The sequence below is a fragment of the Dicentrarchus labrax genome, unplaced genomic scaffold (genome assembly GCF_905237075.1).
Source record: "Dicentrarchus labrax unplaced genomic scaffold, dlabrax2021, whole genome shotgun sequence".
NCBI classification, from domain to species: Eukaryota; Metazoa; Chordata; class Actinopteri; family Moronidae; genus Dicentrarchus; species Dicentrarchus labrax.
The window spans coordinates 19,424,314-19,440,112 of record NW_026136705.1 but is presented as its reverse complement, the minus strand read 5'-3'; the positions used below and the strand labels follow the sequence as shown (position 1 = coordinate 19,440,112).

General features: G+C 36.0%; 3 protein-coding genes and 1 pseudogene across 4 annotated transcripts; all 4 read left to right on the top strand.

The window, feature by feature from the left end:
- Window positions 1-79: 79 nt before the first annotated feature.
- LOC127364286 (olfactory receptor 1M1-like) lies at window positions 80-4,364 on the top strand. The gene is made up of 2 exons (XM_051401695.1): window positions 80-2,728; window positions 2,890-4,364. The coding sequence occupies exon 2, from the start codon at window positions 2,952-2,954 to the stop codon at window positions 3,912-3,914; it is 963 nt and encodes a 320-aa protein (XP_051257655.1). The 5' UTR covers window positions 80-2,728; window positions 2,890-2,951; the 3' UTR covers window positions 3,915-4,364.
- Window positions 4,365-5,951: 1,587 nt separating this feature from the next.
- LOC127363821 (cytochrome c oxidase assembly factor 4 homolog, mitochondrial) lies at window positions 5,952-7,303 on the top strand. 2 transcript variants are annotated; one of them, XM_051400752.1, is made up of 2 exons: window positions 5,952-6,100; window positions 6,887-7,303. In XM_051400752.1, the coding sequence occupies exon 2, from the start codon at window positions 6,911-6,913 to the stop codon at window positions 7,163-7,165; it is 255 nt and encodes an 84-aa protein (XP_051256712.1). In that variant the 5' UTR covers window positions 5,952-6,100; window positions 6,887-6,910; the 3' UTR covers window positions 7,166-7,303. The 2 variants fall into 2 exon arrangements, with proteins under 2 accessions (XP_051256712.1, XP_051256713.1); XM_051400753.1 differs by having other exon boundaries at window positions 5,954-6,100; window positions 6,884-7,303.
- A 1,209-nt stretch (window positions 7,304-8,512) lies between these two features.
- On the top strand, window positions 8,513-10,343 carry LOC127363808 (olfactory receptor 2AT4-like). Its single transcript, XM_051400734.1, has 2 exons — window positions 8,513-8,620; window positions 8,777-10,343. Exon 2 carries the CDS (start codon window positions 8,812-8,814, stop codon window positions 9,814-9,816), a length of 1,005 nt encoding a protein of 334 aa, XP_051256694.1. The 5' UTR covers window positions 8,513-8,620; window positions 8,777-8,811; the 3' UTR covers window positions 9,817-10,343.
- A 1,626-nt stretch (window positions 10,344-11,969) lies between these two features.
- LOC127363801 (olfactory receptor 2AT4-like) lies at window positions 11,970-14,523 on the top strand (annotated as a pseudogene).
- Window positions 14,524-15,799: the final 1,276 nt, after the last annotated feature.

Sequence of the window (15,799 nt, the reverse complement as noted above, 5' to 3'; positions counted from 1 at the left end):
GGACTCCGTTGTCGAACATAGAACTTCTGACCCCAGTGGCCCTAAGTAATCAGTACACACAGTAATCAATTTCTGTTCCTCATCTCTAAAGGGTTACATCTAACTGACAGTGCTGTAGCTAAATTTAAGGAGGAGATTCCATCAGTGTTTAATTCAATGTCTGAATATATCAGAGTCCTATAATAACTTTAGTCCCTCCCAAATTGATAATCTTGTTAATAGTGCTGCAGGCTCACTGCGAACAAGATTAGATTCTATCGCCCCTATAAAAAGGAAAAGAGTCTGAGTTTAACATCAGAAAATTGCAGCTCATCCAGGTTTTTATGTCCTTAAGACATGTATGTAATGTAGATAATAGGGGATTTCCAATGATGCACTGAGCTCCTCTCTTCCTGCACACATTCATGTCCCATTAATGCATGTTACTAACTTAATAATAATAATACATTTTATTCAAAAAAGCGCTTTTCTGAATACTCAAAGACACTGTACAATATAATATAAGAAGAATACAAGAACATCAATCAGTAAAACAATATACAACAATAATTACATACGTTAAAAACACATGAGACTGAGCTTCACTTCTTCCCCGGAGTTCTTGTGCTTTCTCGTCTCGCAGGTTCTCATGGATCCTGGTGGAGCCTCCTGCCATGGTCCTGCTTTACTCTCATTTCTAATATCACTGATAATATTGTTATTATTACTATTACTATTATTATTACTACAGATACTATTATTACTATAATCACTGCTCATTGTCCTCCATCGATGTGGCTGTTGTTGTCGTCATCATCTCACTGTATTTACATCTGTATATTTTTAAGATCATAACTGCACACTATGTAATACAGTGTGTGTGTGTGTGTGTGTGTGTGTGTGTGTGTGTGTGTGTGTGTGTGTGTGTTACTGTGTGTGTTTAAGACACATGAAGTAACAAGTGACTCACAAATATTTATGTGGTAACTAGAGTTTAAATAGGCTATTTACGATGGAAATTATACATATTCTCCTAAAATCACAATGACAGAGTTCGTATCAATTGTAAATCTCTCTTTTTACTCAGCTGTCACACTGAAACTGGCCTCCAGCAAAGACAGTAAAATCAAGTCTTTTATGTGGTCCTTAAATGCAACAACAACTACCATGCACTACAATGAAGCTACTAGACTACTTCCAAAATTCAAAACACAAAATGAGAACCTGTTATCTTGTCTGATGGTACAGAAGCCTTGCATTGATACATTTTATTTCCTCTGTTTTCCCGTGATAACGAGATCATTTTCTCGAGATCTCGAGATAACGAAACTTTGTTTTCCTGAGATAACAACATAATTAATTCGAGATCTCGAGATAATGACTGTGATATGATAACTGTGGTCAAACCAGCCATTACTCCGATCCCCGTGCTCAAATCAGCCGCACTTAAATTTACAGCGTATTCCAATTTGGAGAAATTCAACAATAAAATTCCACATTTGTACCTGCTTTTAATGTACCTCAAATATGAGAAAAGATGCCACTTGGAGGTACAAATATGGAACTTTTGTTTTGGCATTTCTCCACATTGGTGCAGTAAAAATGCTTGATATTAAGTATGTTTTTTATTCATCATGGGCACATGAAACACTTTAATGTAACATATTTTATTTTAAATGTAGGTTCGAATTATTGCTTATATGCTTACTGTTCTTAATACCTTATATCTTAATACAAAACAAAGTTTTGTTATCTCGAGATCTCGAGAAAATTATCTTGTTATCACAGGAAAACAGGAAATAAAATGTATGAATGCATGGCCCTTTAGGGCTTCCGTATGATGGAAACAGTTTGTATGAATCACTAATATTTGTAGAGATGAGAATAAAACTGGCCTATATTTCAAAATACAGACACACACATAATCAAAAGTTCAGAATCACCACAAAAGCTTTATTCAGTACAGTCAGGTGGCTGGGAGCACTACTCTACATTTTGAAAAAAGTTATGTTCTGTACAAGCAGACTGATAACTAAAAGGACAGAGACAAAGACACTGAGCAACAGTTATTGGTCAAAGAAATTGGAAGCCTAGCATTAGCACTGTTTTAGTTTAGCAATGATATAGGGTCGATTGCACTTTTCTGGGCTGGAAAACAAATTCAAAATCAATTTGGGGGAAGAAATGGTTACAACAGTATTCTCACCAGTCATGCAACACTGTAGGGAGATAGACTAAATTAAAGCTTTAATCATTTAATTATTCTTTTCGCATTCGATTTCAAATGTAAACGATACATTTCGTGCCTGAATTGTACTGTTTTTAATCTATGGCAAAACAGCCCTTATTGAAGGAAAGATGAAAAACATCAATATAACAGGTGATTCCAGACTTTTGAACGCTGCTGTACATTTTTTGTTACAAACATTGCTGACTGGGTTTCAGTGCTGTTTATTATACTGTGCATTTTTTCCTGCTCTTGAGTAATGAGGTGCTTGGAATAATTATAATTACCTTTGCAAGTTAAGACACTACACCCCACTGATATACCTTTAATAGGGTAGTGCTCATTAATGTATCGTTCATCCATATTATTCTTAATTAGAAGACTGCATGTTATCTCTGGAGATCAATGAAGAGGGTATATTTTCCGCTGTACACAGGTCTGACATGCAGACATTCACTGGCTGCTATTGGCATCTGCATCATATGGAGTCACAGTGTGTAAAACAATCAACAACCAGAACAGGTGAGCCACAAGAACACTGTTTTCTGTTGCTTGTTTGAGTTAAGGATAATAACGATATATATTATATTAACCACTCAGGATGAGAATCAATGGTTTCAGTCATTTAAATGCCAAATGCACAAGTGTTTATGTGTTCATTTGAAGTATGTGAATTTTTTCAGACTAGAGAGATTTTGTGCACAGTGGACCAGAGGCCGAGGCACGCAGCCTGTGGAGTTCAACTATGTCTTTACTCAGGACTGTTATAAACAACTCTGATATCATTCATCCTCCAGGCTTCTATATCATCGGATTTGAGACATTTCCCTACATCAGTATCTACATCATCTTCCTAGCGTTTGTCTATGTGGTTACACTAGTGTTTAATATTTTGTTGATCTACATAATTTCCCGTGACCACAGTTTACACACTCCAAAATGTATGGCTGTGGTCAACCTTGCAGTAATTGATCTTATCTTAAACACTAGCACTATACCCAGCATGATTAAGACATTCCTCTTCAAGGATAACTTTGTTCCATTCAACCTATGTCTGTTACAAATGTATGTCTACTACACTGTCATATCTCTGGAGTCATACGCACTTGCTTTACTTGCCTATGACCGGTTGATTGCAATATGTTTCCCTCTACGCCAGAACTTATTCAACACACTGCCGATCATGTCTTGTCTTGTCGGAGTGACTTGGGTTTACAATCTGGGAAGAGTGTCTTATAGCACAGCGATCATGACTCAACTGTCTTTTTGCAATTCTGTCAGAGTGTTCAGCTATTTCTGTGACTATGCTCCTGTGTTTAGACTCGCCTGTAATGATTACACATTGCAGTGGTCCGTGGCTTCAACTTCTAGTATGGTGAATCTGATGGGCCCCTTTACTTTCATTCTTCTGTCATACGCCAGCATCCTGGTGACTGTGTTCAGGATGAAATCAGTAAGCAGTAGAGTCAAAGCTCTCGCTACTTGCATTGAGCACTTAGTCCTTGTTGCTGTATTTTACATTCCTTTATTTACAATTTTCTTAATTGGGCTTTATGTGCGATCCATTGACCCAGACCAGCGTGTGCTGAGTCTGTCTCTGGCCTCTTGCCTCCCACCCTGCATCAATCCTATTGTATATTCTTTGAAAACTAAAGAGATTAAAACCAGAACTCTAGCACTGGTCCACAGAATGAAAACAAGCTCTTGACAAACTTCTCTTCTATACAAAATCAATCTGTAGAAAGTGTGTGTGTGTAGTGAGACAAAAGAGGCCTTTTTTATTTTTATTTATCATCATTTAAAAGCAGCCATGTTTGCACAAATGTGTCATATTATTTATTATTCATTATTAAATAGTATGCTTTTGTTAATATTTATTTTATTTGATGTTCTGCCACTATTTAAACACTGACCAAATTCAACAAGTGAATAAAATGCATGCCCCTATTCTTATGTAATCATACACTGCTGACTTATTTATACATAAAATATACTTGGTTGTATTTTAATGTAATTGTATGATATTTGTACATTTGACTGCTCTGTCCCTTATCTGTCACACAAAACACTCCTTTATAAAACACTCCATGATTTTGTTTTACTGTATCAAAGTGAAATAAAATAATAAATAAAATAAATTGTCTGATAAAAAATAAAACAGAAGGTCTCATTATTGTGTTTACCAGCACTTGCAGAACTTTTAAGTCAGTGTATAAAGAGCTCTCAGGGGTCATCACACCACAAAGATGACAGAGCCCTCTAAATGAAAACTCAGGTTGACTTCTGTTTATTTCTCATTCTCTTAAATTATGCAGGAGAGGTGATGTGTAGAGAAATTAACTGCACAGATATCTACATGGTAATTATGTGATATCGCTTTCTAGGATGAATATTTAAGTTTTAATGAAATTTAAAAATGTATATAAAAAGGTAAAACTTAGATCATACTTCTACGGACACAGGTTGGATGAATATTATGTACTTAAAGTGGCCCACCAACTGAGAAAAATAATCTGTCAAGCTTAAAACAATGTGAAAAGTGTAGAAAAAAAGTCAAAGTTTACCATGACAAACACATATAAGTGGTGTAGTACGGAAGCCCTAAAGGGCCATGCATTCATACATTTTATTTCCTCCGTTTTCCTGTGATAACGAGATAATTTTCTCGAGATCTTCACCAATGTGAAGAAATTCCAAAACAAAAGTTCCATATTTGTATCTCCAAGAGGCATCTTTTCATATATTTGAGGTACTGTAAAAGCAGGTACAAATGTGGAATTTTATTGTTAAATTTCTCCAAATTGGTAAAAAAGTAAAAATGCTTGATATTAAGTATACTTGTATTCTTATATGTGTAGAAGTCAAATATACCATCCATAGCCAGGAATTGTTGAGCAATGTGTTTTTACAGTAGCTCAAATATGAGAAAGGATGCCACTTGGAGGTACAAATATGGAACTTTTGTTTTGGCATTTCTCCACATTGGTGCAGTAGAAATGCTTGATATTAATTAAGATATTAAGTTTTTTATTCATCATGGGCGCATGAAACACTTTAATGTAACATATTTTATTTTAAATGTAGGTTCGAATTATAGCTTACTGTTCTTAATACCTTTATTTTGAAAACTGGAAGTGAGTACACTGTAAATTTAAGTACGGCTGATTTGACCACGGAGATCGGAGTAACGGCTGGCTTGACCGCAGTTATCATATCACAGTCGTTATCTCGAGATCTCGAATTAAGTATGAATGCATGGCCCTTTAGGGCTTCCATATTTGTAAGTACTTTAAGAAGGCCTACAATTTAGAAAACAAAGCATAAGTGATGGTGATGACTCAGTGTGGCCTGTTTAATGATAAAAGCATTTTTGGGGAACATAACATGTGTTTGTCACAAACACAGTTCACATGAAAGTGTCACAACAGTATTTTTTTTGGACAGCTTTGTCACTTAGTCCTTCAGTTAATCAGAAAAAATCCAATTCAGAATCACAAAATTTGGTTTGTGGTTTTTACTGGAAAGGATGAAAAAAAAGAAAAATTGGAATCTGAAAAGTAACTGAAGTTAATATGAAGCAATATTTGCCTCTTAGAAGCATAAAGTTGAATAAAATACTCAAATAAAGTACTTCGAATATGTATTTAAATACAATACTTAAGTAAATGTACTTAGTTACTTTATCTGACGTTCAGTTGTGTTGTTGCTGTGCAGCGGAACCTTTGTGTATATCGACGGAACTGTTTTACGGTTACACTTTCGTCCTCTGCTCAAGTGTGTCCTCCACGTACCGCTGACAGCGTTGACCGTGTGTTTGGTTGTGAGAGGAGTTATAAAGGTTATGGAAACTTAATTTCGGTGTCTGAACGGACAGATTGACAGAGAATAAACAAGGTAACGTAACGGTAACGTGTTAGCAAGCTATTCTCTAACATTCTCGTACATGTTAGTTGACCCAGTATGTAACGGAGCATTAGGTACTCAGTGGTTGAGAGTGTCGGTATTTTTACTGAACTTAAGGAAGTAAACAATACAGTCATTTAATAATGATTCACTACAAGTCCTGGTTTCAAAATCGTTCTCAAATAAAAGTATTATCAGCAAAATACTCGCTGTGCAAAATGCCCCTTTAAGAGTGTTTTATATTGGGTTTTTATTATTGTTGTTGTATTGACATTGAAGAACTTAAATGTATGTTACATATACATTTTTATATAGCAGGTAAAGGAACTGGACTAGGTACATTTTCTGAAATAAAGTGGAGTGAAAGAGTAAAATGGAAATACTCAAGGCCTCAAAATTGCATTGTATATATAACTAGTATTGTGCAGTCCTCGAGTAAATCTACTTATAGACACATTTATATTTGCACAAATGAGCTACTTGATGATTTAAAACAATAAATGATTATCACAAAAGCATCAAGCACAAGTGCCTCATGAGACAGGATAGATTTACAACACACCAAAGAGGGAAAACAGGATTAAAACTGAAATGTGACGTGATAAAATGGAGCACTACTTTATTAAATGGATAAATGTTCCCCAAAAGACAGATTAAAGATGGTGAGTTAAATCACTGCAGACAGGCATGCCTAGGGAACAGCCAGATGTTCTGTGGTTGCTCCTAAAACTTTATCATCACTTGTTTATCAATAACATCATGTGTCGTCCTCAGCAGATCCACTGAGTCAACACAAACAGGATGGCGTCCCCTTCACCCCACGACCGCAGCCGTAAAGACGAGGACGAGGACGACCCTGTTGATCGGATGATATCCCGCACTGGCTGTGCCGAGCTACATTACGCCGTGCAGGAGTGCATGGCTGAACACCAGGACTGGCGAGCGTGCCAGAGCCAGGTCCAGACTTTCAAAGACTGTATGATGAATTTCCAAAATGCCCGGAAAGAACAGCTGATGAAGAGGCAGCCAACCTCCACTGAGTCTGCAGCCAGCTGAACTGACAACACATCACAAACAAGCATCACGCATCACACACACACACCCACACACACTGGGATGTGTTGAGGTGGAGAGACTGTACATTATTTAATGATTTGTAATGATAATAAACAAGAATAAGCAGCTACAAAAGAATATGTCCTGATCTTTGTGTGGTGGAGAGCCAAGGCGATTTTGGCTTTGTCTATCAGCCAATAGACATTTTGTGTCCAGACATTGGAGTACAGAAATGCCAAAGACATGTTTCAGATCATTTAGAAATAGTGTCTCTATTATATGGTTTATCCCCCAGAGAGAACTGGGAAGTTAATTTTTAAATAGTAAAATGTCCCGCTCAGGACATATGTTGGTCACAACTGCATTGTTTACAGAAAACATTTAAGGGTCCTTAATGGCTGTTTATGTTATGTTTATGATAAAAAAAATAAAACAACTATATATAATTTTATTTTAACTAAAATATTGACCTTCCTCAAAGCTCCAGTATTCTCTTTTTTTATATATAGTCACAAAACATATTTCATGAATATAAAGTAATAAATAATAATAAGTAAAACATCTAGTAAACAGATATCTTTGCATATATATATACGCCTTTTGTGTCATGGGGGCTTAATTGTGTTGGAGAGAAAAATGACAAATGACAGATCTTCACTTGAAGTGTAAATTGATGAGTGGAAAAATGTATTTAAATGATTTTAGAGTAAGGTTACAGCATAAAATGTGAAAAAAGTTAGAAAGTCTGAAAACTTTCTGAATGCACTGTATATCGCTCAGTGACTGCAGATTTAAAAAATCTGGCACACAAAAAACTCATCAGCTAAAAATGTCTGAGCAAGAAATATGAATAAACTACTAAAATGTAAAAAGCAGTAAGAATTTATAAATCTCAAGGTTCCTCATGAGGCCCAAGACATCACAACCTCTGGTAACCTAGGTTAAGACTGAATGGAAGTCAGGGACTCAGACCTTCCTACGATATTATGGACTTAATGAGGATAAGAAAATAATGTGTGCAGAATCAGTATGTTATAAGAGGATGTGGAGTGGAGAGTCAAACTGGCTTTTCTTCAGCAGTCCATTGTAGGTTAATAAGTTTACAAGGTCAAGTTTTAATTGTTAAAGTTGGTAATATGTGCAACAGAGATTAAATATTCACGTTCAAACATGTTTGTTTGTTACAGCAAAGGTCGTTAAGCAGCATTCTCTAGTGATGGCATCAACAATTTGACCAGAGTAAGCAACAACAATGCTCTTTATGAATCAAATTAATGTCATTAATGGGGGTATTGCAAAATGACTTTTACAGTATCAGCTGGAAGCTTTATCTCAAGGGATCAATGAGGATGGTATATCTTCCAGTGTACACAAGTCAGACATGCAGTCGTCTGTTTGCTGTTCGTGGATGCAGCATTAAACAGGTCTACTGCTAAACAATCTTTAACACATCAGGTAAGACACATTCACTGATTTTTGAAATGAATGAAATAAAAATATATTTTATAGACTGATTTAAATGTCATCAAACTAGCATTTAAATGATACCTGTGGTTTATAGTGTGGATAGAGGTCTGATGTACAATATGATATGATTTCCCTGTTCTCTAGACTGTCCTCCAGCACACAGACTGTGGAGTTCAACTATGTCTTTACCCAGGACTGTTTTAAACAACTCTGTCATCATTCATCCTCCAGGCTTCTATATCATCGGATTTGAGACGTTTCCCTTCATCAGTGTCTACTTCATCTTTCTAGCATTTGTTTATGTGGTTACAGTGCTGTTCAATAGTTTGGTGATCTATGTTATTGCCTTTAATCATTGTTTACACACTCCAAAATTTTTGGCTGTTATCAACCTTGCTGTAATTGATTTATTTCTTAACTCATGCACTATTCCCAGCATGATAAAGATATTTCTCGTCAAGGATAACTTCATTCCATTCAACTTATGTTTGGTACAAATGTATGTCTACTATGCTTTTGGGACTTTGGAGTCATACGCTCTTGCTATTCTTGCTTATGACCGGTTGATCGCAATATGTTTTCCTTTGCGTCATAACTCAATCAACACAATGCGGAGCATGTCCTGTATTGTCAGCGTAAGTTGGTGTTTTGCTCTGGGAGTAACAGCATTTTCAACAGGTATAATGACTCGACTGTCTTTTTGCAATTCTGTCAGAGTGTTCAGCTATTTCTGTGACTATGCTCCTGTGTTTAGACTCGCCTGTAATGATTACACATTGCAGTGGTCTGCAGCTTCTTTCCTTAGTGTTTTGCTCCTCGTGGGACCCTTTACCTTTATTCTCCTCTCTTATGTGAGCATCCTGGTGACTGTGTTCAGGATGAAATCATTGGACAGTCGGGTGAAAGCTTTGGCCACTTGTGTGGAGCATCTCATCCTTGTAGCCGTATTTTACATTCCTCTCATCACCATTTTTACTGTTGGGTTTTTTTGGGGTCTTATTGACCCAGACCAGCGTGTGCTGAGTCTGTCTCTGGCCTCTTGCCTCCCACCCTGTATCAATCCAATTGTATATTCTTTGAAAACCAAAGAGATCAGAATTAGAGCCATGGCACTGGTAAGAAAAACTAAAATTGACACACAACAAACAAACCAACAAAAAAGGGTTAATAGAACACATAAATAATTTAGGACCAATATGTTTGTGCAGTGAGTAAAGAGTCTGAACTGTGTGCCATGATAATAATGTCTGTTAGCAGAAAAGTCCCTAATGAGTCACCACCAGCGGGGTTTAACCACTTTTTTTTTACCTTTTTCTTTTTCTTTTTCTTTTTTTTTTTTTTACAGCTATTAAGTTTATTTCTTCATTAAAGTGAAAAGCCTGGTAAAAAACAAATGTCTTCACTTTAGCCTTTAAATAGTTCTGACTTTCCTGATACAGGCCTGAAACTCTTTATTGCACTTTGCTTCGCACTTCTTTTAAAATGTTGTGTTTTGCTTTATTTTTTGCATTTTATGTATTCTATTTTCATCTTTATTTTATCTAAGTTTTCTATATTATTAAGTGGGTTTTATTTTCCATCTTATTTAACATAAATTATGGCATTCTAGCCCTGTTTTTATGCTCATGCTATGTCTTTTTTTTTCATGTGTAGCACTCTGTGCATGTCATTTCTTTGTTGTAAGGCATTTTAAGCTGCATTTCTTGTACGAAAGGTGCTATACAAATAAAGTTATTATTAATATTACATTTATTATGATTATCCTGTTCATTCTGGGCCAATGTGAACTACACAATCCTTCATCTTTTAGTTCATCAATGATACTTTACCACCGTTCGCACCACAGCAACCTATGTGTTCTGCCCTTTTTTGTCTGACCACTTTGTTTTGGCTCACCATGGCCTGTTCAATGATAAATGTATCATCAGGGAACACTATGCACTAGACAAGTCATCATATAGTTTACTTTGTGCGTACAAAGTTCACAAAATGTTTTTAACTTCTGATTGCTTTATTCTGAATCTGCTGAATGTTCCGGAAATGTACATTTAAATACAGATAAATTAGCAACATGATTACACAATAATGATAATGAAATCATATTTACACCTCCTCTGAGTTTCATGCTCATCCAAGCAGAAGAGTCCAAATCAATCTGTGATTAAACTGTGGATGCTCCTGATTTTTTCGTCTAGTCACAAGAGATCTGTATATTTTTCAGTTCGAGTAAGTTACATGAGTTCATGTTACACCATTACAAAGAGGTAAAGATCACAGCCACAGCCACAAATGCAAGTAGTTGGCATACCTTAATGCAATTCTCTAAAACTTGTATAATACCTGATGACTGCAATGCCCGATTTAACTGTCACAACAACATTATTTATATATTATAACATTTAAAGGGAGTGGTGAGATAATGAAACTCATTAAATCAAAGCTCAGAATAAGCAACAACCCTGTCCTGCTCTCTGTGGATCAAATATAAAGGAGCAAGTAGTATTATTAAGTAAAACAAATCTAGTGAACAGATATCATACACATCATTTGTGTGTGTTATGGGGGCTTAATTGTGTCAGTGAGGTGTATTTGATTAACAGTTAAAATTAACTACTTAAAACAGAAGCAGATAACTGATCTCAAAGGAATAACAGTCAATTGAGACAGAGGACAGTTGGCAGAGTCTGGAGTCAAACTGGCTTTTCATTTGAAGTCCATCATAGGTTAATAAGTTTACAAGTCAAGTTTTAATTGTTAAAGTTGTTAATATGTGCAACAGAGATTAATTATTCTCAAATTTAAATGGTAAAATGTTTGTTTGTCACAGTAAAGGTCATTAAGCAGCATTCTCCAGTGATGGCGTCACAAATTGGACCCAGTTGAACCACAGTCTGTGATTAATGTAACTTTAGGGAACACTGTTTGCTCACTTAGTATAAAAAAAACATAAAACATTTAGCAAGTTCATCTACTCTTTATATACTGTGTAGTGTATATCAGTATATCTAAGTCAGGGCCATTTATTCAATAATGATTCTATACAAATCTCTGCCTCCTCTGAGTTACTTACTAACAGAACAGTTGCTACACCCCGTCTGCTGTCACAAGAGGTCACTGAGGCATGAAGAAAGTTATAATTACCAGTTTTTCATTGAGCTTTTGTCAACAACTGTTCAACTTGATTTATTTTGGAAATTTCCATGTATCCATGTTTTACAAAGGAGTGTTGTGAGAATGAATGAATGAATCAAATCAATGTCATTAATGGGGGTATTTGCAAAATGACTTTTACAGTATCAGCTGGAAGCTTTATCTCAAGGGATCAATGAGGAAGGTTTATCTTCCAGTGTACACAAGTCAGACATGCAGTCGTCTGTTTGCTGTTCGTGGATGCAGCATTAAACAGGTCTACTGCTAAACAATCTTTAACACATCAGGTAAGACACATTCACTGATTTTTGAAATGAATGAAATGAAAATATATTTTATAGACTGATTTAAAAGTCATCAAACTAGCATGTAAATGATACCTGTGGTTTATAGTGTGGATAGAGGTCTGATGTACAATATGATATGATTTCCCTGTTCTCTAGACTGGAGAGCTTTTAAGCAGAGGCTGTCCTCCAGCACACAGGCTGTGGAGTTCAACTATGTCTTTACCCAGGACTGTTTTAAACAACTCTGTCATCATTCATCCTCCAGGCTTCTATATCATCGGATTTGAGACGTTTCCCTTCATCAGTGTCTACTTCATCTTTCTAGCATTTGTTTATGTGGTTACAGTGCTGTTCAATAGTTTGGTGATCTATGTTATTGCCTTTAATCATTGTTTACACACTCCAAAATTTTTGGCTGTTATCAACCTCGCAGTAATTGATCTTATCTTAAACACAAGCACTATCCCCAGCATGATTAAGACATTTCTTTTTATGGACAATTTCATTCCATTCAACCTATGTCTGTTACAAATGTTTGTCTACTACACTGTTATACCTCTGGAGTCATACGCTCTTGCTATTCTTGCTTATGACCGGTTGATCGCAATATGTTTTCCTCTGCGTCAGAACTCAATCAACACAATGCGGAGCATGTCCTGTATTGTCAGCGTGAGTTGGTGTTTTGCTCTGGGAGTAACAGCATTTTCAACAGGTATAATGACTCGACTGTCTTTTTGCAATTCTGTCAGAGTGTTCAGCTATTTCTGTGACTATGCTCCTGTGTTTAGACTCGCCTGTAATGATTACACATTGCAGTGGTCTACAGCTTCTTTCCTTAGTGTTTTGCTCCTCGTGGGACCCTTTACCTTTACTCTCCTCTCTTATGTGAGCATCCTGGTGACTGTGTTCAGGATGAAATCATTGGACAGTCGGGTGAAAGCTTTGGCCACTTGTGTGGAGCATCTCATCCTTGTAGCCGTATTTTACATTCCTCTCATCACCATTTTTACTGTTGGGTTTTTTCGGGGTCTTATTGACCCAGACCAGCGTGTGCTGAGTCTGTCTCTGGCCTCTTGCCTCCCACCCTGTATCAATCCTATTGTATATTCTTTGAAAACCAAAGAGATCAAAACCAGAGCTCTGGCACTGGTAACAAAAAATAAAGTTGGCACACATCAAACACAACAACAAAAAAGGGTTGATAAAACACCAAGAGTCTGAACTGTGTGCCATCTTAATAATGTCTGTTAGCAGAAAAGTCCCCAATGAGTCACCACCAATGGGGTTTAACCACAAGGTCATCAGTGTAAAGAAGACTATGAACAGGGTACTGTACTTCAAACCTATTAATGTGAATGTGATTTTATTAAAGTCGCATTATGTGTAATACACTAATGCATGTCCATCGTTTTGGTCGTAGTGAGCCAATTGATCACTCAAGTCCTTAAACTTCATAAACAAAAAAAAAATGGACACTATCATTTTACCACCTTTATGCAATATCTTCTGTAGCTGTAGTGCATAGGTGTTGAAAAAAAAGTGTCTGGTTTTGTACATATCTGCCTTTTTTCTTTTTTTTTTTTTTTTTTACAGCTATAAGCTTATTTCTTCATTCAATTCAATTCAATTTTATTTGTATAGCGCCAGTTCATAACAGAAGTTATCTCAGGACACTTTCCAAATAGAGCAGGTGTAGACCGAACTCATTATAACATTATTTACAGAGACCCAACAGTACCACCATGAGCGAGCACTCGTCGACAAGGGCAAGGAAAAACTGCCTGTTAAAAGGCAGAAACCTAGGACAGATCCTTCGGCTCTAGGTGGGTGGCCGTCTGTCTCGACCAGTTGGGGTGAAAGAGAGAGAGAGAGAGAGAGAGAGAGAGAGAGAGAGAGAGAGAGAGACAGATAGACAGGCAGACAGGTGCACAGCAACAACAGTAGCAATAACTACACTAATAGTAGTGACTGATGATGATAAACATGACAGCAGCAACGATGGGGGACAATGAGCAGTGACAACAGCAACAACAGTAACCATAGCTATAATAATACTTTATAATAATAAATCATTAAAGTGAAAAGCTTGGTTGAAAAACAAATGTCTTCACTTTAGCCTTTAAATAGTTCTGACTTTCCTGATACAGGCCTGAAACTCTTTATTGCACCTTGCTTCGCACTTCTTTTAAAATGTTGTGTTTTGCTTTATTTTATGCATTTTATGTATTCTATTTTCATCTTTATTTTTATCTAAGTTTTCTATATTATTAAGTGGGTTTTATTTTCCATCTTATTTAACATAAATTATGGCATTCTAGCCCTGTTTTTATGCTCATGCTATGTCTTTTTTTTCATGTGTAGCACTCTGTGCATGTCATTTCTTTGTTGTAAGGCACTTTAAGCTGCATTTCTTGTACGAAAGGTGCTATACAAATAAAGTTATTATTAATATTACATTTATTATGAATATCCTGTTCATTCTGGGCCAATGTGAACTACACAATCCTTCATCTTTTAGTTCATCAATGATACTTTACCACCGTTTGCACCACAGCAACCTATGTGTTCTGCCCTTTTTTGTCTGACCACTTTGTTTTGGCTCACCATGGCCTGTTCAATGATAAATGTATCATCAGGGAACATTATGCACTAGACAAGTCATCATATAGTTTACTTTGTGCGTACAAAGTTCACAAAATGTTTTTTACTTCTGATTGCTTTATTCCGAATCTGCTGAATGTTCCGGAAATGTACATTTAAATACAGATAAATTAGCAACATGATTAAACAATAATGATAATTAAATCATATTCACACCTCCTCTGAGTTTCATGCTCATCCAAGCAGAAGAGTCCAAATCAATCTGTGATTAAACTGTGGATGGTCCAGATTTCTTCATCTAGTCACAAGAGATCTGTATATTTTTGAGTTCGAGTAAGTTACATGAGTTCATGTTACACCATTACAAAGAGGTAAAGATCACAGCCACAGCCACAAATGCAAGTAGTTGGCATACCTTAATGCAATTCTCTAAAACTTGTATAATACCTGATGATTGCAATGCCCGATTTAACTGTCACAGCAACATTATGTATATATTATAACATTTAAAGGGAGTGGTGAGATAATGAAACTCATTAAATCAAAGCTCAGAATAAGCAACAACCTTGTCCTGCTCTCTGTGGATCAAATATAAAGGAGCAAGTAGTATTATTAAGTAAAACAAATCTAGTGAACAGATATCATACACATCATTTGTGTGTGTTATGGGGGCTTAATTGTGTCAGTGAGGTGTATTTGATTAACAATTAAAATTAACTACTTAAAACAGAAGCAGATAACTGATCTCAAAGGAATAACAGTCAATTGAGACAGAAGACAGTTGGCAGAGTCTGGAGTCAAACTGGCTTTTCATTTGAAGTCCATCATAGGTTAGTAAGTTTACAAGTCAAGTTTTAATTGTCAAAGTTGTTAATATGTGCAACAGAGATTAATTATTCTCAAATTTAAATGGTAAAATGTTTGTTTGTCACAGCAAAGGTCATTAAGCAGCATTCTCCAGTGATGGCGTCACAAATTGGACCCAGTTGAACCACAGTCTGTGATTAATGTAACTTTAGGGAACACTGTTTGCTCACTTAGTATAAAAAAACATAAAACATTTAGCAAGTTCATCTACTCTTTATATACTGTGTAGTGTATATCAGTATATCTAAGTCAGGGCCATTTA

What these genes read in the sequence shown, in the direction of transcription:
- LOC127364286 (XM_051401695.1), top strand. Translation starts at nt 2,952, where the DNA reads ATGTCTTTACTCAGGACTGTTATAAACAACTCTGATATCATTCATCCT.
- LOC127363821 (XM_051400752.1), top strand. Translation starts at nt 6,911, where the DNA reads ATGGCGTCCCCTTCACCCCACGACCGCAGCCGTAAAGACGAGGACGAG.
- LOC127363808 (XM_051400734.1), top strand. Translation starts at nt 8,812, where the DNA reads ATGTCTTTACCCAGGACTGTTTTAAACAACTCTGTCATCATTCATCCT.